The following is a 22,742-nucleotide window of genomic DNA, read 5'->3' as shown; positions in this document are numbered from 1 at the left end:
GTTTTTGGGAGAAGGAAGTACATCCCTCTAGGCAGAATGTGCAGAGAATAGGGCTATACCTAAGGTTTAAAAAATGGTACAGTATTTGACTAGGCAGCTGTTGTTATTTTGAAGATCCAGTGACAATGTTATAAACCTGAATGGGATGTTAGTATAATCTGAAAGCCTAGAACTTTATAGTATACAACATGATAGAAAATTACAGGAATGTATGGAATGTAAAGTAGATGATGGGGGTAGGAAACAGAGCAATATATCACTGTCCCTGAGTACACTTAAAAGTTTCTTGAGGTTAACAATAAATATACATTCTTGTGCAATCTTGTTTTAACTCATTCAATTGTACTGCCCTCTTAACAAGTAGTGGAATTTAACAGCTCTCAATCAATCATCTTTTTTATTTTTTAAACGTCAAGGGATTTGTCACTTACTAATGTTTTTTCTTTCCTACCGTAACTCATTTAACCTTTTTTTTTACTTCCTGTTCTGACCTCCAATTTTTAATCCATTTTATTTTGTTGGCATCCTAAATTACCTGTAAATGAATCAAGGAAACACTTCAGCTAGTTGGATATAGCTCACACTTTTGCTTCTCCTTCCCCTCCCATCTTTCATCAGGATTGGTGGAAAGCTTATGCATTTCTTGGAGATGGTTGCTAACAACTGAGTGAACAAAAGCAACGGCTGATGTTGGCTGGAGAGACCAGAATACTGTATCAGAGCATACAAAAATACTGACTGCTTAAATATTAATTGTATATTTGTCATAAGGGTTCTCTAGCGAACAAGGTACTTGTTATTATTTTTTGTTGGGGTGGTGGTGCTGATTTAATTCAGGTTTCAGATGCTAGAAAATTATTAGGCTAAGGAGAAAGGTTTGTGAGATAGTGATGAATGTGAGGATAAAAATGAAGGAGGTTTTGTGGTTTTGAACTGAGTCATATTCAGACAAGGATATTGAAATGGATCTGATTCTAACAGACTCCTAAATCCTCTTGGGAAAATCATTACATTTTAGTTAAAGTCTTCTCCTTGAATTGCTTTACGTAAAAACAAACCATGGTGGAAGGGTAGAATGCATTTTTTTATTTCATTAAATAATATTTGTGCAATATGGAATATTTCTTTTGGGGGGGAAGAGGATAAAGCGAAAGAGCTAGAGATATAATTTTTAAACAGTCCTGGGACCATTGATGAATTCAGGTGGTCTTTCAGTGGTGCTTTAGATAAATTTTGAAATAGAAATGGACCTAACTGCTGAAAAGGTGTGCAGTTGTTAACTTTATGAAAAGTGGTTTGTCTGTTCAACTTTGCAGACATTTGCAATAAAATTAGTTACTAAAGTAACTATAAGATCTCTCTATTGTTCAGCCAGTTCAAGGACCCTGGAAGGCAGGCTTCTTTAATCTGTTGCCTTCCAGATATGCTGGGATCACAATTCTCAGACTACCAAACTACATAGTTAAGGCCATATTTGACTGGGATTCTGGGAACTCTCATCTCAACACTTTGGAGAAGAGATAGTAGATATGATTAGATTTTTCCATGATCTCCTATGCTGAGACTGCAGTGACAGCCAGATTTTAAATGTGGCAGTGGCAGACAGTGTTGCATCATGTTCTTCCATGTGCAGGCTTACTCATATCAGATAGGAAGTCTTGACTCATCCTTAGATTCAGACCTCAGATCGTGAACTCGCCATTCAACCTTGCTAAACTTCAACTTAAGTCTGTTCCTCTGCATCCAGAGTCGTCCAAATGACCCAGTCAGACTCTTCATTGCACCATTTTTTCTAACCCAGTACAGACATTTAAAGATTAATATCACCAACATGTTGATGATACTCACCTTCTGCTGCTGAGTTTCATTCCCTAATGGCTTCATGTAGCTGTTAAATAAGAAGAGAGACAAGGCCTGTGGCACTCCATAATGGGCTCTATTTCATTCTCTCCATCAGGATACTGGCTGTTCAGGAATAAGAACCACCACTAAAAAAGGGTGGCTGCATTCTTGTAGAGGCAATCCATGGTGGTATGGTATGAACCTGGATTCAGAGGCGTACCATAGGTGGCATGAAAGATGTGGGCAAAACTGACAAGTTTAGGAGGGCGACACTCCTTCCCCCTTGTCTCATAAAAGCCCACCAGTTAGGACAAATAGTGCAATTCTCATCCCATAATACCCTGGCTTGAATTTTAACAAATAGTCATCTAGATATTCCTTTTTAATATTTCCCCAAATAGAATTACAAATAATTCTACCCAAGATTCTCCTATTTCATAGTTTTTATACTCTGTCTTCTGCATGTTTAACTTATTTGTCATTTAATGTCAACATGGAAGAAGAGGGTGCTTATGTCACTATTTTTGGTAAGCCTTTCCATTAGATATAATTAGGGAATGACTATATTTACAAGTTGTGCATTTCAGTATTATAGCTCTATTTTGGGAGACAGCCATGGAAGAAAAAAATCACAATGAATTGAGAAGATGAAAGGAAGATGATATATAGTACACTATACAAGTTATACTAAGTATCAGAGGTAAACATCTGATGAGGATTTCTTTTATAGGAATAGTTGAAATACTCACTTTTATGGAGCATCGCTTTAAAGGAAAAGGTATTTAGTTTGTTGTTTCATCATTGCCATTTAAATGATAGCCATTTGTATTTTAATCTGCTCTTCCTTCAGAGGGCTTAGGACAGTGCATATACAGTAGGCATCTTCACCCATATGGTTATATAGGTTAAAACACGTTCTTCAAACACAAAGACTTCAACTGCCACCTGGTTGGCCAGGGAACTCTGGGATTTGAAATCCACACTTCTTAAAATTGTCAACGTTGAGAAGCCCTGATGTAGACCAACAACTCTTAATGGCTTAGGTAGTAAAAGAGTCATTATAGCGGTTTTAGTCCAGCAGCCGTTTGCAAAACTACACTTTGCTTGTTCCTAAATAAAAAGAACAAAACAGGCTTGTGGTTTAAAGTAGTATAGTTCCATGGTTTGCATAAATTTGTTTGTTGGATTTGTATCATATGCCAAGTCATAAATCAGTTTTACAACAATAATATGTAAATGTAATCAACATGCTAAGCCAGAGGCATAACACATGATGGCTCAGTATGATGGGTAAAACTGGGCCCCAGGAAATGTTATGACACCATATTTGAATTTGAGGCTCCTTAATTGCAGGTTGAGGATTTTGGCCATTTTTCACATGCTACTTTCATGAAACAATTATTTTTTAAAAGTGATATAATGTTTCAGAATTCTCTTTCTCTCAACAGGTAGAAATTGAAGATGCCATTCAAATCTGCCTCAAGCTTTCGTTCGGAGAGTAGTGAAGGGGACCTAGAAGGCATAGGTAATTTTCCAAGAGAGGAAAGAGAATATTGTGATGGTGATGATGGAGACCTAAAGATATGGGTACCTTTTAAGGAAGAAGAAGAAGTTATCTCCATAAGAACCGTCTGCACTGCCAAATTCTACATTGGGGTTAGAGATATTGGAGCCTCTGAAACAGGCCTATAATATGTTTTCATTGTTGAAATAGGAAAGCAAGAAGCCTAGTTTTGCCTAATTTTCCCTAGTTGACTGGGACAGTGGTTGTTTCAAAGTGACTGTCGGGCTGGGATCCAAAAGTTTTGTTTATCCCTTTTGTAAGCCATATCTCTACCAGTGACTTGAGAGTAAGTTCTATTGGCATCCTGCTGTCAATTGAGTTGGTAATGCAATGCAATGCAATACAATATAATATTTTAGCATGAGAGTTGGATAACTGTGACTTTAAATCACTAATGGAGAATCTGCCATAATAATTCAAGTCCCCCCTGCTTTTTTATCCTGTTGGAAAGCCCTTTATCCCCATAGATCAAAAGATTTGGCAGGCAGTAGCTAAGGACTTAGAGCAAGTGTTTTTTTTTTTTTTTTTTGACATTTAGATTTACTGAAGGTTTCCCAGAATTTCACCGTCTAGTTTATGTGCTGCAGTTTTTCTCGGTCTAAATCTGTTATAAAATATCTGTACCATCTTCATTTCAAATATAGCTTGACAGTTTCATAAAGGGTATTTGACTGGAGGTGTTCCTGTGGTTTTGTTTCAAAAATGTTGATGTACTGCCATGGAAAGCTGTGAAACCTTTAGAGAAAAAAGTTGAGAAAATGTAGGCTGTATAGTAAAGTGTGCAAATGTGCACTGCTAAAAGAGCTTCTTGCCGAGCTGAGCAAACAATAGTGCAAAATAGGATGGGAACAAAAATGGAGATAACAGAATCTATGCATGTCTCCCCATTGAATCAAATGATAATTTTCCGCTAATTTTTGAGTGGAAGTGATTGGGAGCTCATTCTCAGGCCAGATTAAAATGCTGCCAAAGAAGCCAGCTTTTGAAAACGAACAGGCAAGAAATAAGCTCTTTGTATCCCAATAATAAAGGGGCCAAAGAAACAGAACCAGGGCACTGTGGCTGTTTTCCACATGCCTTGGTATGTTTTGTGAGCAACCCTGTAAGCTAGAGCTCTTCATTGTACATTGGTATTGAAATTGGAACTAAATTAAAGGAGGCTGAAACACAAAAGTCTTTGCTAGCATATGGGGATAGCTAGGGGCATGAGTCTCTGGTAGTATGAGGACCTGGAGAGTGAGTCATTAAATTGTGAGTGAGCAAGAATGTCTGCCTGTCCTTGACTTCAGAATTGTCCAAAGCAAGACAGAGGCAGAGGGATGGAATAATAAAGCATGTATCCAGATCAAATTAGGAGTATAAAATCTTCCTCCCTTTTTCTAGCCAAGTATTTCCCATGTTCAGAAAAAGTACCGCAATTTTTATTTTCCAACAAACCCTATAGGGCCTTGATACATTTTTCTAAATAAAGACAATGCTTTTCAACAATCTAGCTTCTCATTTACATTTTTAATGAATTTTTTACTGGAAAAGCAAAACACATGGGGTAGAGGGACTTGCCAGGTCAGCAAAGAATGTATCTGTGGCTACTTTAGTGTTTCTGAGCATTATGTTGTTTATCTCTGATCTAGACAGTAAGTTTGTGAATTCTCAGTTTGACCCCATAGTACAGAGGTGGGGAACTATGGCTCCTTTATGACTTGTGGACTTCAACTCCCAGAATTCTGGAAGTTGAAGTTCACAGGTCATAAAAAAACCATAGTTCCCTATCCCTGCCATAACATATCATATAGCAATAGCAATAGGTATATAAGTCTAACTGCTATATCATCTGAAATTCAGAAGGTGTCCTGGAGAAAAGCAGAAATTATTTCCCCTTTGGTTAGGTTCTGTATGGATATGTGTGAGATGATACAGCTTTTGGTATTCTCGGCAGGTGCACTCTGAGATTGGTGGAAAATAAAATATTCTGGTATATGAATATAAGAGTAACTGTCCTGATTTTATGGCAAGTGGTTAAACTTCAGGGAACAATCTAGGCCAGAGGATATTCAAAGAGTGTAGGGAGATTGTAATAGGACAGTGACATATATTGATTGGGCAGGGACAGAATTGAATTTAAGCAGAAACATCTAGTTCTCTGTGTTCTTAAAAGTGCTTATAGGTGCGTTAAGTTTAGCAAAGACAGAAAAGTAATTTGTGACCACCTATAAACTCTCATTTTTTGTCTAGCCACAAAAACTGGAACTTGAACATTAGTTTGATCACAAAAATTAATATTGGCCAAAGAAGATACTGTTTACGCAGAGAATCATACATATTGTGTTTCCCCGAAAATAAGACAGGCTTTTATTTTCTTTTGACCCCCCGAAATATTTCCTTATTTTCAGGGAGGTCTTATTATTTTTGAGGTGCAAGAGGCGGCGAGCATAGTCACCTCATGGCTGCTACTGTGTTGCAATATTTTTGGGGAGGGCTTATTTTCAGGGGAGGGCTTATTTTAGCAGATGTGCTCAAAAGCCCAATTGGGCTTATTATCCAGGGTGGTCTTATTTTCGGGGAAATGGAGTAGATCATAAAGCATCTTATTGCTCATTACACAAAACCTATTTATTTGGACAGGGCCAACAGAACAAAATACAGATAGGATTATCAATCCTAAACTCAGTGATCCCTACCCCAGGTGTATTGCTCCAGGAGTGATAAACAGGTCTTTTAGAGGGATTCCTACTTCACCTTTCAGTGATTGGGAGGGGACCTCAGCAAAAAAATACCATATTGGGATGTCTTCCTTATCACTTTTCTTTCTTTCTACCTGCACTTTCCATGACATTGTCTTCCACCAGCTGAAGGTGAGTTGGCCAAGTTGCAACGCCAGTTCCGCCTTTTAGAAGGTGACCGCCATGCTTATGCCTTGGAGTCTCGCGAAACCATCCGCAGACAGACGTACGTATTTAATCAAATATTGTTTATCAATTATTCATTTCTCAAAATGTATTGTGAAACCTTCAGCATGTGTAGGCTGGGAGGAAAAGCTACCTTTTCCTTTCATTTTATGCAAGAGTTAAACCATTATAATTTAATTGACCTTATATTAGGGCAAAGTAAGAAAAATGAAGGTGATTTAGAAGAAGTTTCTCATGATCTTTTATATACTTTTAAAATGTCTCATTATTATGTCTGCTTCATTCTTCAGATACATTGGACCTCAGCTCCTATTTTGGCCATGGGATTTAATGGTGTCAACTTCAAAACACATAAAGGTGCTTTTTCAAATAGCAGTTGGAGTTTCTAGAAGATATTTTACTTCTTATCCAAGAAGCTTCATCAGTTCTGATTGAATGGTGGAAAATGGAAGGATTTATATTCCTTGCAGTCATGTAAGGACCACATGACTTCAAGGAATATAAATCCTTCTGTTCACCACCATTCAGTCAGAACCGGTGAAGCTTCTTGGATGAGAAGCAAAACATCTTTAAGAAAAAAACCAAAGAAATTCCAGTTGTCTTTTGAAAGAGAGCAGAAGAATCGTGACCTGGATAGCTGAGAATCTCCACAGACATTCAAAACACATAGAAGTCATAATATGCCCAATTGAATAGATTTTTGAAATTATAGAAAAATCTGCGAAATCTGTTCCAACTGCTATTATTAGAAGTAGCATTAGAAATAGTGTAGCTTCCCTCAGATGTTCATGTTGTTTGTTTCCAACCTTAAACGTTTTAGCTGAGTAGCTGATTTCTTACCTTATTATTTTCCAGTCCTGAATAATTTCATACTTTCTTAGCCTCATTTTTTTTTTTGGTTAGCGATGACACCCTGCATCCATTCTTTGATTTCCATCTTTTGAGCTCTCATTTCCAATTTTGGCTTTTGAAACACAGTCTGGATAATTACATGCCTTACTTCATGGAGAAGACTAAAAATTGAAACATTAAAAAAAAAAATCAGTCTCTTTTTTCCTTTCCCTCTTCATATGCTGATCCAGATGTTGGCATAATGCCAATGCACGTGACAACCGCTATGCTCTTAGCAACATATAATTGACCATTGTGAATGTGCATGGGTTGCTTTTATTTAATACCATGTGGCCTTGTGGCCTACCCCACACAATGCTATACAAATATACATCCATTTTGTAGGAATAGTTGGTGTCTACCATTATGTGTGCTTGCAGAATTGCACAGTATTGATCCAGGATTTTATCCATCTTCATCTTATCCCTTTAATCCAGCGTATTCCTAGAGAATCCAGTATTCCTACTTTCTTTCCTCCTCTTATTTAAACTGCTACTTCATTTTGCCTGCTATCAGGAGAACTTCCCTTCCTGGTTTTCTCTCTAGGCATTCAAAAATTATACCAACTTTAAGGGAATCATGTATTTTTATTTCCCCTGCTTATTTTACACTGACAAGTCCTATTATCCCAACAGTCATATCTGCCCCAGACAATTATGCTCACAGATTTCCTAATGCAAATAGGAATAGTGGATTATCCAGACTGGCTGTCTTTTAAATGCACATTCCACCTGAATTTCCATTTATCCTTTATTCCCCATTCATAATTTGTGAAACACATGTTCAACTGCAAATTCATATCCCTCTAATCTTTCCTTGCCCCGTGCCACAAACTCTCCCAAACTGGCGCTGCCACCACTTCCAACCAAAACTCACCACCATGAACACCTTGTTCCTGCCCACCAGGCTTCATCTCACCGTGCTATTTTACCACCTCTGAAAATCCCCACGTTTTCGTTGGACAGGGTTGAGGTCAAGCGCCTGGAAAAAGAGAATGAAGATCTACGATACAGACAGGGTGTGGCTGAGGGCCACTCCAACCAGAAGAAGGAAAAAGCCCAAAGTGAAGTTCTCCGATCCTTGTTGACTGAACGGGATGCAGTGAAGGAACAAATTATTAAAGAAAAAAAGCGGATAACTCGGCTTGATCAGGAGGTATTGAGAGACAAGATAAGACCAAGATTTATTTTTCTAAAATGGGATGAAGCAGCAAGTTGGAGAGCTAGGATTCTGGGACCTTAGAAGATTGATGTAGTTGTGATATGAAAGAAGATATTAGGCACATGCTCATACAAGGTCTTAGAGGCAGTATGGAAAAGTCTAAAATGGCTGTGTGCTACATAACATCTAGTTGATGTGTGGGATTTTCAATTTTTAAAATACTCAGCCCTTTGGTCATGTTGCTGAGAATTCTAGCAATTACAATCCTCCTACATTAGGGAAAAATAATGCAGGTAGTCCTCAATTTACAACTGGTTGCTTAGTGACTGTTCAAAGTTAGGCTGACCCAAAGAGGGGCTTATGACTTAGATCTGAAGTTCCAACAGTCATACCCCGTTCATGGTCACATGATCGAAGTTTGGATGCTTGGCAACACAGGCGCATTTATGGCTGTTTGCAGCATTCTGTGGTCACATCACTGCATTTCACAACAGTTTTGCTGAAAATCGGCACTTCTGGATTTCAGCAAACATGCTTAACAATTATTGCAAAAAACCATAAAAACGGTTTGGTTGCATGACTGATCCGTTTTATGACCATCACGACATAAGATTGCAATGGACAGGCTTCATTGTGGTCATATGTTCACAACTACCTGTACTGTCTTTTTTTTTTTTGGCAGATGTCTCTTTCACATTCAGAAAATTGGAAATTTGTGTGGGAATAAGTGAATTAAGATTTAGACTTCTGGGTTAAATATAGGGATGAAGAATGCAACAGCGTTTGGCATTTAGAGCCCAAGATCAAACGTTAGAGCAAAAGATGGGAGAGCATATGGGTTTCTTCAAATATCTAATTTCTTGGGTCTGAAACTAACCTGCATGTCACTTCCATTAACTACCGTAATTTCTTTTTCTGTTATTTATAGATCGAAACCTGGGAGAACCGTTTGGCTGAACGGAAGCAGGTGATGGGCAGTGACTGCATGATACAGGAACAGAGAGCCCATTTGCAAAGAAAGATTCAGACAGTAGAAAACCAACTAGATAAGGTAAAAATAGTTAGGAATACCCAGATTTGGTGCCAGAATTTGTGGGTGGTCTAAACTTTCTTCATTCTGCTCTCTGTTTCCAGATCACCTCTGAATTCAGTTCTCAACTCGTCTTGAATTCACAACTACGTGAGGATCTAGACATTCTCCGAGTTGGACATGATCACTTTGAACAGCAACATAAAGATTTAGAAGAGGTAGAGTGAATTTAAAAGAAAATGGTTGAATTTGTTGGGATTCTTGGCTAACAGAATTTCAAGGAAGACTGGAGTCATGTTATAAGATAATGAGGTTCTGTTAGAGAATTCTGGGATTCAGTTGCTTAGCAAGAACTTTTGTCCAGAATGGAAAGGTGTGATTGGCTATTTTGGTAGTCTTAAAACTGAGGTGCAAAATTGGCAAATAGGAAATAATGGGCTTAAAAATATAGTTTGGAAAGTTATTTTGGGTTATAAAGCTGAGAACATAATTTAACAATGAAATTCTGATTCTTTGAGTTATATCAGGTTCTGCATACATTTGCTGTTAAAAGAGTTACCCAGAATATTCCAATCTGTCACAAATACAAGTTGATTAGTCACCCATTTTTTTGTAGAATTTCCCAAATGTAAGCTGTTGCATATCTATGAAATTACATGGTGAAGATTACCTTGCTATATTTGTTAATGAAAATGTTAACAAATAAATGGATTTCTTGACTTTTTCCGTGGAAGAACCTGCAACTTTTGATGCTGCTGCAGATTTCCCAAACGCGCCTAAAGGATACTTTATGCTTGTGGAATTACACCCTAAAGAATAATCATCAAGCCCAATTTCATTTTTGAGATTCATCATAGTTTATGAATAAGAGAATTAGGAAGAAAAATGTGCAAATAGGCATGTTGCCAAGTCGAAGGTGAGGATGTTTTGGAGAGAATTAAAGCCCAGTGACTAGGCTTCAAAAAGGACATGGAACCTTTGTGCAGAATGATAATGCTGTATAGCAACAAGGATGTTTTCTTTCTCTGTTTGTCTCTGTCAGGAAATGCTGGAAACTCGTAAAACCATCATCAATGTGGTCAGCACCTCCTCTGCAGCTTATGAAGCAAGGTTAGAAGAAAGCAATGATCAGTCGTTATGAGGAACCTGTCCTTGTATCTAGATGTGGTCTTATATTGCAAAGAGTTTACACTTCCACTAGTTCATGATTGCTGCTTAACTGTCATGCTGCTTTCCCTTTTATCTGTAACTTTCACTGGACCTGATTGATACGGCTGCCTATCTCACCTGAAGTGACCCTTAGTGGTACACATTAAAACCAAGAATTAAAACAATAGAACAATAAGAATATATAAAATAAGACCACAAGAGTGAAGACGTTAACATACAATATAACCAGCATGTAGGCTTCCAAATTACCAGGGAATCCCCAGTCTTGCTATAAAAAGCACATTTTGAGGTCTTCCTGGAAGGTCATAAGGGTTGAGGCTAATCTCACCTCAGGAAGGAGATGTTTCAGAGGATGGGTGCCATAGCAGAAAAGTTTCACCTCCTAGGTCCTGTCAGATGGAATTATTTCGCAGAATGAGACCTGCAGAAAGCTTGTCTTGCCCAAACTGATGGAATGGGTAGATGTTGTATGGAAGAAGTGCTTCCTTAAATTTAAAACCCTTTAAAGCCCATGTCATGTAGAATCAAAAACATCACTTTGAATTGGACCTGGAAGCAAACTGGCAACAAATGGAACTCAAAGAGCAAAAGTGTAATGACTGTCCATCTACAGCAGTGTTTCTCAGCCTTGGCAACTTGGAAGATGTGTGGACTTTGACTCCATGCTTGTTGGAGAATTCTGGGAGTTGAAGTCCACACATCTTCAAGCCACCAAGGCTGAGAAGCACCGATCTAGGGATACATACAATTGCCCATGCCACTGCATTCTGTACCAGCTGAAACTTCTTGATATTCTTCATGAATACCCTTCTCTATCCATGCATTGTGGCAATTTCCTAATTATTAACCATGATTCCTCCATAGTTCAAACTTTTAATAGTCTCCCTTTAATATCAAAAGTGGTCATTTGCATTATATAAAATAACAGTCTGCTTTGAGATCACTGAAAATATATGCTCCCTGTACATGTATGCAAACCATACCATAAAGACAATCTTGCATTGGCTAAAGGTGATGTGAACACTGCAACCTGTCTCTGGTACCCTGATCTCCCACATTCTTAGTTTGTTACTGTTAGATTTCTTCCTTTCCATAAACAGAACTAGAAACTGAGCCAAGGTATACAATTTAGGGTATGTCAAATTTTTCGGCTTTCAATTTCCAAACATAAAGGTGCTCAAAAGTTGTGATATGCCTTGGGGATTGTAAAGATATTTTGGTTGCTTTAATATAATTTAGATGTGCTTGATAAGTAACTACGTAAATATCGTAACTTTTTACCATTTTGTTTGCTTTATATCATATGATGTATGTGTAAAACACAACCATTGTGGTTTGTAAATAGTGATTTTGGTTTAAAATCCAGCCAATTGTGGTTTATTTGGTAAACCTGGATAAGTATATCATGGCTAGCATGATTAATGAAGCCAATCTCAATTAATTGGAAGGGGTGGAAGTATAGTCTCACATTTGATGCTTTCTGTTATCTTTTTCCTAATCAATCTCAGAATACTTAGACAGGTTAACAATATACAGTAGGAAAAGCTAGGAATCTGGATTCTTGAGTTCTTAGAAGCTGTTTCAAGTCCAGTTTGATTCCCAGCAAAGAGCTAGAACTATAAGCTTCACAGGCATGGGCATCTGCAGTAGGTGGGCAGTGAGAACACATGTGCTTTGACGCAAATAATATGACTTAGGTATTCATCTCAGATGTCCAGATCCAAATATAATTGTGTTATATGTGCAATGGCATCATTTTGACGTTGCTGTGGCTTATTTCTGGTGCTTGTGCTTGTAGACTGTGATTCATGACATGATCAATGTGTTTATAGCAAAAACTAAGAAAGCCATTGAGAAGAAATCTAGCAAGTGTCAAGGGTAAAATGCAAGCAGTCCTACATAAAGCAGAAGTAAGGCTCAGTTCTTGCCGTCTTTCTCACACTTGAGAACCACAATGGGTCAGAGGCCTTCTCCTTTTATTATTTATTTATAAATTTATATGCCTTATCTTTTTGGGTGGCAGAAGCTGTTATTCTCCCCGTTTGTTTGTTATTTAATGGAGTGCTCAGATTTTAGGTTGTTTGCTTTTGACTTTTTAAGCGATCCACTTAAAAAGATGTTGAGACTCTAGAAAAAATGCAGAGAAGAGCAACGAGACTTGCTCTTCTCTGTACTTGAGAGACCGCCTACTGCCAATCACCTCCACACGACCTATTAGATCTCATCGATTAGGCCTCCTCCGAGTTCCATCTGCTGGTCAATGCCGACTGGCAACCACGCGGAGGAGAGCCTTCTCGGTGGTAGCTCCGACCCAATGGAACGATCTCCCCGTGGAGATTCGTACCCTCACCACCCTCCAGACCTTCCGCACAGCCCTCATAATCTGGCTATCCTGTCAGGCCTGGGGCTAAAGATTGTAACCCGCCCGAATGGTATGAATGTTGTGTTTTAATCATGTATTGTCTTATATGTAAAAGTCTGTTTTCCCCCCTTCCTTTGGATTGTGAGCCGCCCTGAGTCCCCCCAGGGAAAAGGGCGGCATATAAATAAACCTTCTAATCTAATCTAATCTAACGAAGATGATTAGGGGTCTCAAGGCCAAACTGTACAATGAATGTTTGGAGGAACAGATATGTCTAGGGAAGAGAAGGACTAGGGGTGACATGATAGTCTTCCAATTCTTGAGGGGCTGTCACTGAGAAAAGGGGTGGAGCTAGATTCCAAAGTATCTGAGGGCAGGATAATAAGTGACGGATGGGAGATTTTCAAGAGGAGATTGGACAGCTTTTGCCCAGAATGATATAGAGTTTCCTGCTCAAGCAGAGGTTTAAGTCTGGAAGACCCACAAGGGTTATTCCATTATTCTAAAACAAAACCACAAGGAAGAAAGGCAGGTACTAATAAGCAGGAGCAAAAGGGGGAGTGATTGGAGCCTTAAATACTAATGAAGTAAATGTTCAGTCTGCTGAATAAAGTTAATTTCATTGGCCTTAGGGATTCCTTTCCCTAACCTCATCCCTTTTCTTTTTTCCCACCCAAGCGGACTTTTCCTCAGTTTATGTAACTGAAATATCCCAGGCTGGATAAGCTGGGATTGAAATTTAGCAGAAATCCTTTTATTTGAGGTGCCAGGAATTCTGCCTGCACTCATTCCACTGTGAGAAGAATGCTGGGCTAAAGTTGCAGGGAGTTTTTGGCTTCTTTGCAAACAGAATTATTTCTGTGCCCTGACCTGAAGAGAAGTTAGGAACTGGGATTCTTAGTTCTGCCCACCTCTGAAAACTTGCCTTTATTTCTTCTTTGCGATAAACCTAGGGATGAAGCTCATGCCCGTTTGGGCCAGCTGCAAGACAAAGCAGAGAAGGACTTAAAACAGTATATCTCTGAGATGAAAGAATTGGAGCGCTTCCTGGAGAACGACCGGCGCATGTCTGAATTCATCAACATCAAGCTGCAGGAAAGGTCATTCACTGAAGAAGCACTGAAAGCCAAGGCAAAGAAACGTGTGTATTTATTTTGCATAGGATTGACTTGCAGGTCTCCATCTTTAGCAGGGGAAAGTGACTTCGAAGCTGTAGAAAGCAAGTTCTGAACCAGGAGGGGTTGCAATGATTTAAAAGCAAGCAATTCTGCCATTCAACCATCTGGGTAACTGCCCCTGCTAGGTTACTTGAAGCCAGACATTTTATTTATTTTTTAAAATTTATAACGCTGCCCATCTCATTATCAAGCGGCTTGCAATGCCATAAATAACAGCATAAAGAAGTTTAAAGGTTAAAAGCATTAAAATATTTTATTTATTTATTTATTTATTTATTTATAAATTTTATTGGCTGCCCATCTTACCACAGGGTAATTCTGGGTGGCTTACAGTTACGTATAAGCAGAAACATAAAATGTTAAAATCAAACTTTACAACCAAAGACGCACGAGGAGGGTGGGTGTGGAATGGGGTGTATGTGATAGGTGGGATCTGTTATTACTCAGTCAATGGCCTTCATTATGCTGATCCATCACGGGTCCCAGGCCAAGTGGCACAGCCATGTCTATAGACCCTTAGAAAAAGATAGGAGGATTGGGGTTAACTTCACATCAGGGGGCAAGATATTCGGCGCTTTTAAAACTTTAAAATTACCATCTTTTTTGGAGTATAAGATGCACCAGAGTATAAGACATACCAAGATTTTGAAGAGGCAAATTTTTTTAAAAAACGTTTTTGCACACTGCAGACCTCCCAAAAACAGACCATTTTTGTCAAAAAAGAGGGCATGTATAGCCTTTAGGAGGCTTGTAGAGGGGAGGGGAAACAAGAAAAAAATGCTGTATTCAGTATATAAGATGCACCCAGATTTTTACCCTCTTTTTTGAGGGAAAAGCGTGCGTCTTATACTCCAAAAATATGGTAATAACAAAGTGGATAAAAAGGACCAATGCATAAACAGTCACGTGACCTTTCCAAATTATTTGCTCAAGTGTTTTTTACTTTTGGTACAGGGGGCTGCAAAGAAAGATCAATTGATTGTCAATAGAATTTTAGTCAATTTTAGACAATGCACATATGGATAAAAAAAGGGCAGTGAAAAGAAGATGCCGGCTTCATTCACTTGTATAGACCTTAATGAAATTTGTTTAAGAAATGAACAAAGGCCTCTTCAAAGGTGGTACTTAGAATCACTGTAAGAGTTGTTTAAAATGAAATTCTGTTGTTTGATGAATTGGGAAGGCCTTTGGATCAAGCTTCGTACAGTTGCTGATTCATAAACTGCAATGATTCTAGATGGAGTTAACTTGGCTCCAGTGGTGTCTTTTCCAACATCCTGATAACTTGGTTACTTTAATGCAATGGTGCACATCTGGGACCCTCTGAGAGACTGACAGATGTTATCTAATTGCAGTTTTTAATAAAACAGAAGGGGAAAATTATTACAGATGTGACTTGGGAGTGACCATATTAAATATGAATGAAAGCAAATTCAGCTTTTGTCATGATCACACTCACTCCTATCCAGATGTCTAGTACAGCACTCTTGCCAGGTTTGGCATTCAGTTTGGAAAAATGTTATTAAAAATTTATTGATAGAACAATCTAATGGTAACATCAATGTTTTGGATCTAGTGAAAAGTGGTTAAATTGTAATGGTTCTCTTTTTATTTTTAATGTGTGTTCAGTCTTTAGGCTCTTATAAAGAGACAGGTTTCAACTGTTTCTGAGCATTGCAGAGTTGGGAGTTACAGAAAGGAGATTTAGCACATGTAACGTTAAGAGGGAGAACTGGGATCCTTTCTTTCACTTTTGTTTTTTAACTCTCAATAGAAGAAGAACGCAGACGGAAAGACAGTGAAGAAGAGTTGCTTGAATCTTACACCAATGCTTTTGATAAACTCCTGGAGCTCACTGGCTCAAAAGATCTGAATATGGCTCTGGATACATTTGCTAAAGGTGATGTATGTGAATGGCAGTTACTGGTAGTTCCTTTTTAAAAAAGGATCAGTTAGATAGTGTTCACTGCCTCGGCCTACCGAGGTTGGTCAGCCGAGAAGAGCCTACTGACTGGGACATTTGTGAGCTATTCCCCCTCCGGTGCCCCTTGGATAAGTGGTTGATTATTAATGCATTGGCTGCTATAATGTTTATCCTTCTCTCTATAGATAGGGAAAGAAATTTTGCTCAATTCAACTATGTCAATGAGCAAAACAGTCAGAAGGACCAACTATGGGAAGAAATTCATGAGGTGAGTGGAAAAGATTATCTTTCCTTTCTCCATTCTCTTTTTTTTTCTTTTTAAGAAGGGCAGTATTTTTTCTAGGTGACAGCCTCTTTGACTTTACCAACCACTGAATTGAAATGCTATCCACCACGGATGGGTCCCTACACAAACCGGTACCTCTTCGCTCACGCATGCGTGGGCCGCACGTTGCTTGCGCATGCTCAGTTCACTTTAAATGGTTGCACACATGCGCGAACACCATTAAAAGCTAATAAACAAGATGCCAGCAGTGCCAATGGAGACTGGGGAACCAGTTCGGCCAGATTATCACTACCAGTTCAGCCGAACCATGAGCAACCCACCTCTGCTATCCACCCATCTTTGAATGAACAGAAATTTATAAATGCATATGAATGTATCCTGTTATTCCATGTTAGATATATTTGAAGTATCCCAGGCCTTCATTCTAGGCTCTGCACATTCAACATATTTATAAATCACTTGGATGAGGAGTTGGAAAATATGATTGAAAGATTTGTAGATGTAGACTTGTATACCGCTTCACAGTGCTTTATAGCCCTTTCTAAGCAGTTTACAGAATCAGCAAATTGCCCCCAACAATCTGGGTCCTCATTTTATCAATCTCAGAAGGATGGAAGGCGAGTCAGCCTTAAGAGAGTCAGGATTAAACTCCTCCATTGGTCAGAATTGGCCTACTATACTCCATTCTTACTACTGTGCCATCATGGCTGTGTAACAAAGATGAGGGTAATATCAGAATTGATAAGGCTTTTAACAAGTTGAAATTCATCTTGCTGTTTTTCAGCCCAAGCAATATCTTGCATTTAGATAGGACAAATCAAAGGGACATGAATATGGGGGGGGGGGGTTTCTAAATAAACAAACAAATAATTAGGAAGTTTTATGTGTGAAACCAGTCTGAGCGTCTTGACAGATCACAAGCCAAACATGAACCAGTAGTGTGATGTAATTGCAAAAAAAAAAAAAAAAAAAAAGCAAAGACCATCCTAAGCAGCTTTAACAAAAGTACAAGAGAGAACTTGTCATTCCACTATTTTGCAGCAGGCCTGGAATACTTTGGGAAGCAGAATCAGTGTCAGACTGGAACATGTGAATGCGAGATGGTGAGAGCCTTGGGAAGAACAAGAGGAACAGTTGGGAACAATGGATGATTTAAGCCCGGAAAAAAGAAAACTTGGATACCTGATAGTTGTTTTCAAATATCAGATATAGTATAGCTGTCATGTAGAAGGAAGAATTGTTCTGAATTGTTTTAGAAACAGAGAAAGAAACAACTGTAAATAAGAAAGAGATTTTAGCTGGATAACATTTCTTAATAGTAAGAGATATTCAGCAGTGGAGCAGTCTAACGGGAGAATGGTATTTAAACAGGGGCCACATGCCCTTCTAATGGGGATGCTGTAGAAATGGATTCCCGAACAAGACAGCGGGCTGGAACAAATGATCTCCCAGGCCCCTTCCTTCCCTAACAGCTACGCCTCTGCAGTTGGTAAAAATAACTTCCTTCCATCTTTTATCTCCACTTTTCCAGCTTTGTCATGAGATCCAGGAGATTCAAAAGCGGAACAGTCAAAGGGAGGCCCAGCAGCTGTTGCAGCTCCATGACACTGAAGGCCAGCAGGAGGTTACGGTGAGAGAGGCCAATCAGGCTGAGCAGAACGTGAAAAAGTTCCTCAAGATGTGGGAGCAGCTTAAAAGTGGTGAGCAATGAAGGGAGAAAAAGGAGTTGCTTACTAATGGTTGTATTAAGTAAATCTGAATAATAATGAGAAAGTTATTTTCTGAAGCTTTGCAGCTGGATACTATTTCATGACAGCTATAGTTTTGTTTTCTTAAAAAATTTACTCCAGGAGTGCAATACCCTTTTTGGAATGTGGCACCTCTTGTGATTGTTGCCAGGTTGATCTCAGCCAATTGTAGAATTCCAGGTCATCAGTTAAATTACCAGAAACAAAACTGGTGCCATAGCTGGCACCACAGACTGCCCCCCAGTGCCCCCATCACCATTGTTTTCCTTGAGTTTTAAAAATTGATTTATGTGAAGCCCACAGACTTCAAGACCAAAAACTTAGTTATAGTCACCTATGATGATGGACAGCAAATATCAGGGGAAGCTTAATGGACATCAAAGTTCACGCGTTCAAGGTTCAAGGTTCATTTTATTTATATGCCACCCTATTCCCTGCGGGACTCAGGGTGGTGCACAAACCCAAGGGAGGGGAAGGGAAGCACAAAGAACTACAACAAAAAATACAAGGGAATTTAAAACAACCAACAGCCACACGATTCGAGAGGGGAAGGGAACTCATCGACCCCAGGCCTGCTGACACAGCCAGGTTTTAATGGCTTTTCGGAAGGCCTGGAGAGAGGTGAGGGTCCGAATCTCTGCGGGGAGCTCGTTCCAAAGGGCCGGAGCCGCCACAGAGAAGGCCCTCCCCCGGGTAGTGCTCGCCGAGCGAAGGCAGATTGAAGTCCCCCAGTATCAACTCAACTGCCAGCTCAGCTACTGACTCGAGGAGCAAGGGGAGGGCTGTTGTCACGCTGTTGGGAGGCAGGTACGTTAACAACAAGCCCACTTGACCCGCAAGGTCCATCTTCACCAGCAAGGACTCACACCCGACAAGCTCCGGAGCAGGGATCCTACGAGGAACTAAAGACTTTCGGATAACAATGGCAACTCCCCCACCCCTTTCTGGGGTCGCGGTTGATGAAGCACCTGAAAACCCTCTGGGCACATTTCAATGAGGGCGACTCCTCCCTCCGGGCCCAGCCAGGTTTCAGTAATACATGCCAGGTCTGCCCCCTCGTCTGAAATTAGGTCCTGGATGAGGGGAGCCTTGTGAACCACAGACCTGGCATTTAGCAACAACGACCTGAGATCAGGGTCCTAACTACTCACGCCATCTGGCCTTGGAGTGGAACTGAGCCGGAAGGAGGGATCCCTCTGACGTAGGGAATCCTCCTTCTCCGGTAATGGCTTGCCCTGAAGTTCCCGCCATATCTGCCCCTCCCTGATATGACCCTAATTTTCCGGCCCACTCCCACATCTATGGTCCCTCCACCCTCTCCCCTGGCTGCCGGATTCACCAGCAGGTCCTTCGACACACAGATCCAAGGGCCGGATTAGGCCTGGCCCCCCCTGACACTTCTGCCAAAGCACTCAGTGCAGGAGGTACCCAGCTATTCTCCTGGCCCACCACACATACACACACATACAATCAGTCAATCCCCACAAACAAGTTAAAACAAGGGAAACAACAATATTATAATAAAAGTGGGAACATTCAGTCAACCACAATCATACCACACACTCTCCATACAATTAAAAATTAAAAAAAAATTGCAAATTTATAAAAATTATAAAAATTGCGCAATATAGCAAATTGATCCGAGGAGGGAGTAATGTCCAAGAACTCCCACACGAGAGCCCGAGATCCAGGGAATGATGAAAGAGACATATGGTGATAGCAATAAAAGAGAGCCACACTTCCCAGTCCTCTCTCTCGTTACTGTAATAAGATTGCAGAAAGTCAGTGGGGGTATGAACAAGAGGCCCAGGATGGCAATAAAGTCATGGGCTCCAATTTGCTCCCCAACGATGGTCCGGAGGGCAAGGCCAGGAAATGTCTGGGAGGCAAGTAGGCCATAGGTGGTGGATATAGCAGCGAAAGTTGCGGGGCCAGCCATAGGCGACGACAGACCAGCAACACCCCTTCCCTCAGAAACAAAAGGACACACGGGAGCCAGGGAAACCCCACGGTAAAAGGGGGGAGGGAAAAAAAACCCCAAACCCAGCTGTACCATGACATTCCCAGTGGTGGCAGCCAACCGGTAGGCCGCTAGGCTAGCAACCCTACCCCCAGCCTCACCCTAACCCTAACCTTAATCCTAATATTAAGATAAACTAACCCCACCCAATAATTCTAATATAACCCTACCCTGTCCCTAGCCTGACCCTACAGCAGCACAGACAGCGGATGGAGGTGTCGGACTGTCAAGGGGGTCAGGTCCCCCCAAAACAGTATCCGATAGCTGTCTCCACGTTAGCCAGACGGTCTCAGCCAGATCTTCCAGGCTCCAGCAGGCCCCCTCGGTTCCGGTGGCCAGGAAGTCCCAGACTGCATTGACAGTAATAAGCACTAGATTAGCTCCCTTTGCCATATTTTGTATCAGACGCTGCACCCCCACAGTAAAATCAGTGAGTGTGTGGAGTTGTGCATGATCCAAATAAGCGGTAGGTCAACGTTATTTAGTGTGAAACATCTTAATATAATGAGGTCGGAATTTCGTTTATCTTATGCATCTCCTCTTCCGGTAAATACTGGTCCCTCAAAGGTGGTCACCTTCTATTTTTTAAGCACTAGATATATATACTTTACCTAGCTTTAGTAGTTACAGTTAGAACTATGAAAGGGAAAAGAGGATATGAAGAGGCTTGGAGGATTGGTTTGTTGGCTGATTGTTCATTGATCAGCTGGAAAAAGCTTCTTGTTGAGAATGGCTCAGATGGTATGGGGGCAACCTGTGGGTAAAAAGGCACTTCCTATTTTGAGCAGAAAGTTGGGCAAAGTAGATACTAATTCCCCCTGGATCTGGACAATATGGCCAACGCAAAGGGGAATTTAGTCCAACTTCCAAAGGCTACAGATTACACACTCACCTTCATTAGTGGGCAGAGTATTTGAAGGGTATAGTGTGAACAAGAGAGTGTGTTTTTTCTTCAAATATGAATACCTTATCTGGTGGATCTGATGCAGTTCTTTCAGACAACATAGGAGAAGCACCTTTCCCCCCAACACTACACATGTATGCAACTTGTAAGTTTAACAGGAGACAAGACAACAGACAACAAAGGTTGTATCACTTTTTTAGCTGTTCTTCTTTTCAGTCTTCCTTTATCTTGGAAAACCAATGATCCCATCATCCATCATGCAACTCCTAGACAGAAGATCAGATAAAGTCTATCCATGGAAATAAGTATTGGAAGCAGGTTCCCCACAGCTGCAGTGCAGAGCAGTTGATTAATTTATCTTATCTTTAGGGCAGGCAGAAGCCGCACCTTCTTTCTGAAGAACTTGGCAATTACTGCAAGCGTGAATCAGAATTCACTTTTGTTTCCCCCCCCCCCCTTCTCAAAGGTATTGAGTCTCTGTTCTGGAAACTGGAGTGTGACCATTCTTCGCTGGAAAAAGTGCTGGGCGGGACAACAACAGCTCAGGATGAGAACGTTGCCATTTACCTGAGCATAATTGAACGGAAGGTCAATATGCTGCTGACAATGTATTCCTACAAGAAAGCTGAGGTATGCAGACAGCAACAAGGCAGGAGATGGGTCATTTCACATCTCTGTCTGTGCAGACAAAGTGTTGCATGGTTCCTGTCCTCCCCTCTCGCGCCCCCCCCCCCCCGGCTCCCAGCTTAGGAAGAGGTGACTTTCAGCTTAATTTTTCCCAGCTTACCCAACCTAATTTAGATTGCTATAACAAGAAGTGGAAAATGTTTTATTGCATAAAAACCGACTTAGCATTTGCAGGAAAAATATGTTACTGAAGCTGCAGGACCGTGGTGTTCAAACTTGGCATCTTTAAAACTCATGGACTTCAACTCCCAGAATTCCTCAGCCAGCCATATTCTGGGAATTGAAGTCAATAAGTCCTAAAGTTGCCACAGGTGGACAGCCCTGCTGTAGGATTAAGCTCTGCTTTGTCCCATGTAGTCATAGGTCTCCATAGATCCAATAAAGTTCTCACTTTTGCAGTGTTTTGCTTTACCTAGCTCATTCCCATTTTTAAAAACAGTTTATATTATGTGTGTGCGTGTGTGTGTGTGTGTGTGTGATATTTCTACAAACATAAAAGTTAGAAACTTTTAATAATAGTAGCAACCCATTTAATGTTGGCATATTGGAATAAATTTGGTCTCTTTTTAGGATAAGGATGAACCCTATGATACTGTGGAGACAGCACAGCTGCTCCTGGGGCAGACACCAGGCCTGCGCCCAACTGCGATTACTGTTCGGCCACCCACAGCTGGGTAAGGAGAGCTGGTTATTACACAAACAATCCAGAAGGATATCCCACTAAGCCCCCATTTGGCCTGTCCCCACTATCAACATTAAAATTAGAATGGGGCATGGGAGACGTATTTTTTGTGGTGGAGTCACCTAATCTTCTGGAATTCTTAAGGTCCTTGGGTTATATAAATGTCAAGTGAGTGGTGCTTCAGTGTTCTTTCCATTAGAGCAGCTCGACCGCTGGAACTGATTTACTGGGCTTTTGCTCATCAGAAATCTCTAGACACACAGGGCAGCGGTCTGATAGAGAAGTTGTAGCTTTGAATTTCTTGTTGTGAGCAAGAAATTGGAGTACAGTAAATCACAGGGATGAGGAACCTGACTCTCCAGATATTGCAGACGGCTCTCAGAATCC

General features: G+C 40.4%; 1 protein-coding gene and 1 long non-coding RNA gene across 3 annotated transcripts in view; one reads left to right on the top strand and one right to left on the bottom strand.

Annotated features, from left to right (window-relative positions):
• The window catches only part of LOC148046318 (uncharacterized), a 76,027-nt gene that overhangs the window by 4,976 nt on the left and 48,309 nt on the right, over nucleotides 1-22,742 (bottom strand). The window contains exons 3-5 of the long non-coding RNA XR_015696487.1: nucleotides 7,153-7,325; nucleotides 2,592-2,952; nucleotides 536-663 (exon numbers count right to left, since the gene is read on the bottom strand). This is a non-coding gene — a long non-coding RNA (uncharacterized LOC148046318). The remainder of the gene's footprint in view (nucleotides 1-535; nucleotides 664-2,591; nucleotides 2,953-7,152; nucleotides 7,326-22,742) is intronic.
• ODAD1 (outer dynein arm docking complex subunit 1) overlaps nucleotides 1-22,742 on the top strand; it is a 28,477-nt gene that overhangs the window by 2,061 nt on the left and 3,674 nt on the right. The window contains exons 2-15 of one of the 2 annotated variants that reach the window (XM_087713897.1): nucleotides 619-789; nucleotides 2,573-2,620; nucleotides 3,291-3,367; nucleotides 6,253-6,352; nucleotides 8,169-8,358; nucleotides 9,293-9,415; nucleotides 9,499-9,612; nucleotides 10,437-10,504; nucleotides 13,880-14,067; nucleotides 15,879-16,004; nucleotides 16,214-16,296; nucleotides 17,846-18,014; nucleotides 21,453-21,616; nucleotides 22,244-22,347. In XM_087713897.1, the coding sequence (XP_087570023.1) occupies nucleotides 3,304-3,367; nucleotides 6,253-6,352; nucleotides 8,169-8,358; nucleotides 9,293-9,415; nucleotides 9,499-9,612; nucleotides 10,437-10,504; nucleotides 13,880-14,067; nucleotides 15,879-16,004; nucleotides 16,214-16,296; nucleotides 17,846-18,014; nucleotides 21,453-21,616; nucleotides 22,244-22,347 (1,493 nt within the window). In that variant the 5' untranslated portion in view covers nucleotides 619-789; nucleotides 2,573-2,620; nucleotides 3,291-3,303. The remainder of the gene's footprint in view (nucleotides 1-618; nucleotides 790-2,572; nucleotides 2,621-3,290; nucleotides 3,368-6,252; nucleotides 6,353-8,168; nucleotides 8,359-9,292; nucleotides 9,416-9,498; nucleotides 9,613-10,436; nucleotides 10,505-13,879; nucleotides 14,068-15,878; nucleotides 16,005-16,213; nucleotides 16,297-17,845; nucleotides 18,015-21,452; nucleotides 21,617-22,243; nucleotides 22,348-22,742) is intronic. The other variant, XM_087713896.1, reaches the window with a different exon arrangement.

This window comes from Thamnophis sirtalis, unplaced genomic scaffold (assembly GCF_051295495.1).
Source record: "Thamnophis sirtalis isolate CommonGarterSnake01/CBP01778 unplaced genomic scaffold, rThaSir2_p1.2 scaffold_4, whole genome shotgun sequence".
In the NCBI taxonomy this organism is placed as follows: Eukaryota; Metazoa; Chordata; class Lepidosauria; order Squamata; family Natricidae; genus Thamnophis; species Thamnophis sirtalis.
The sequence above is the reverse complement of the archived record's forward strand: the minus strand, read 5'-3'. Positions and strand labels throughout refer to the sequence as shown.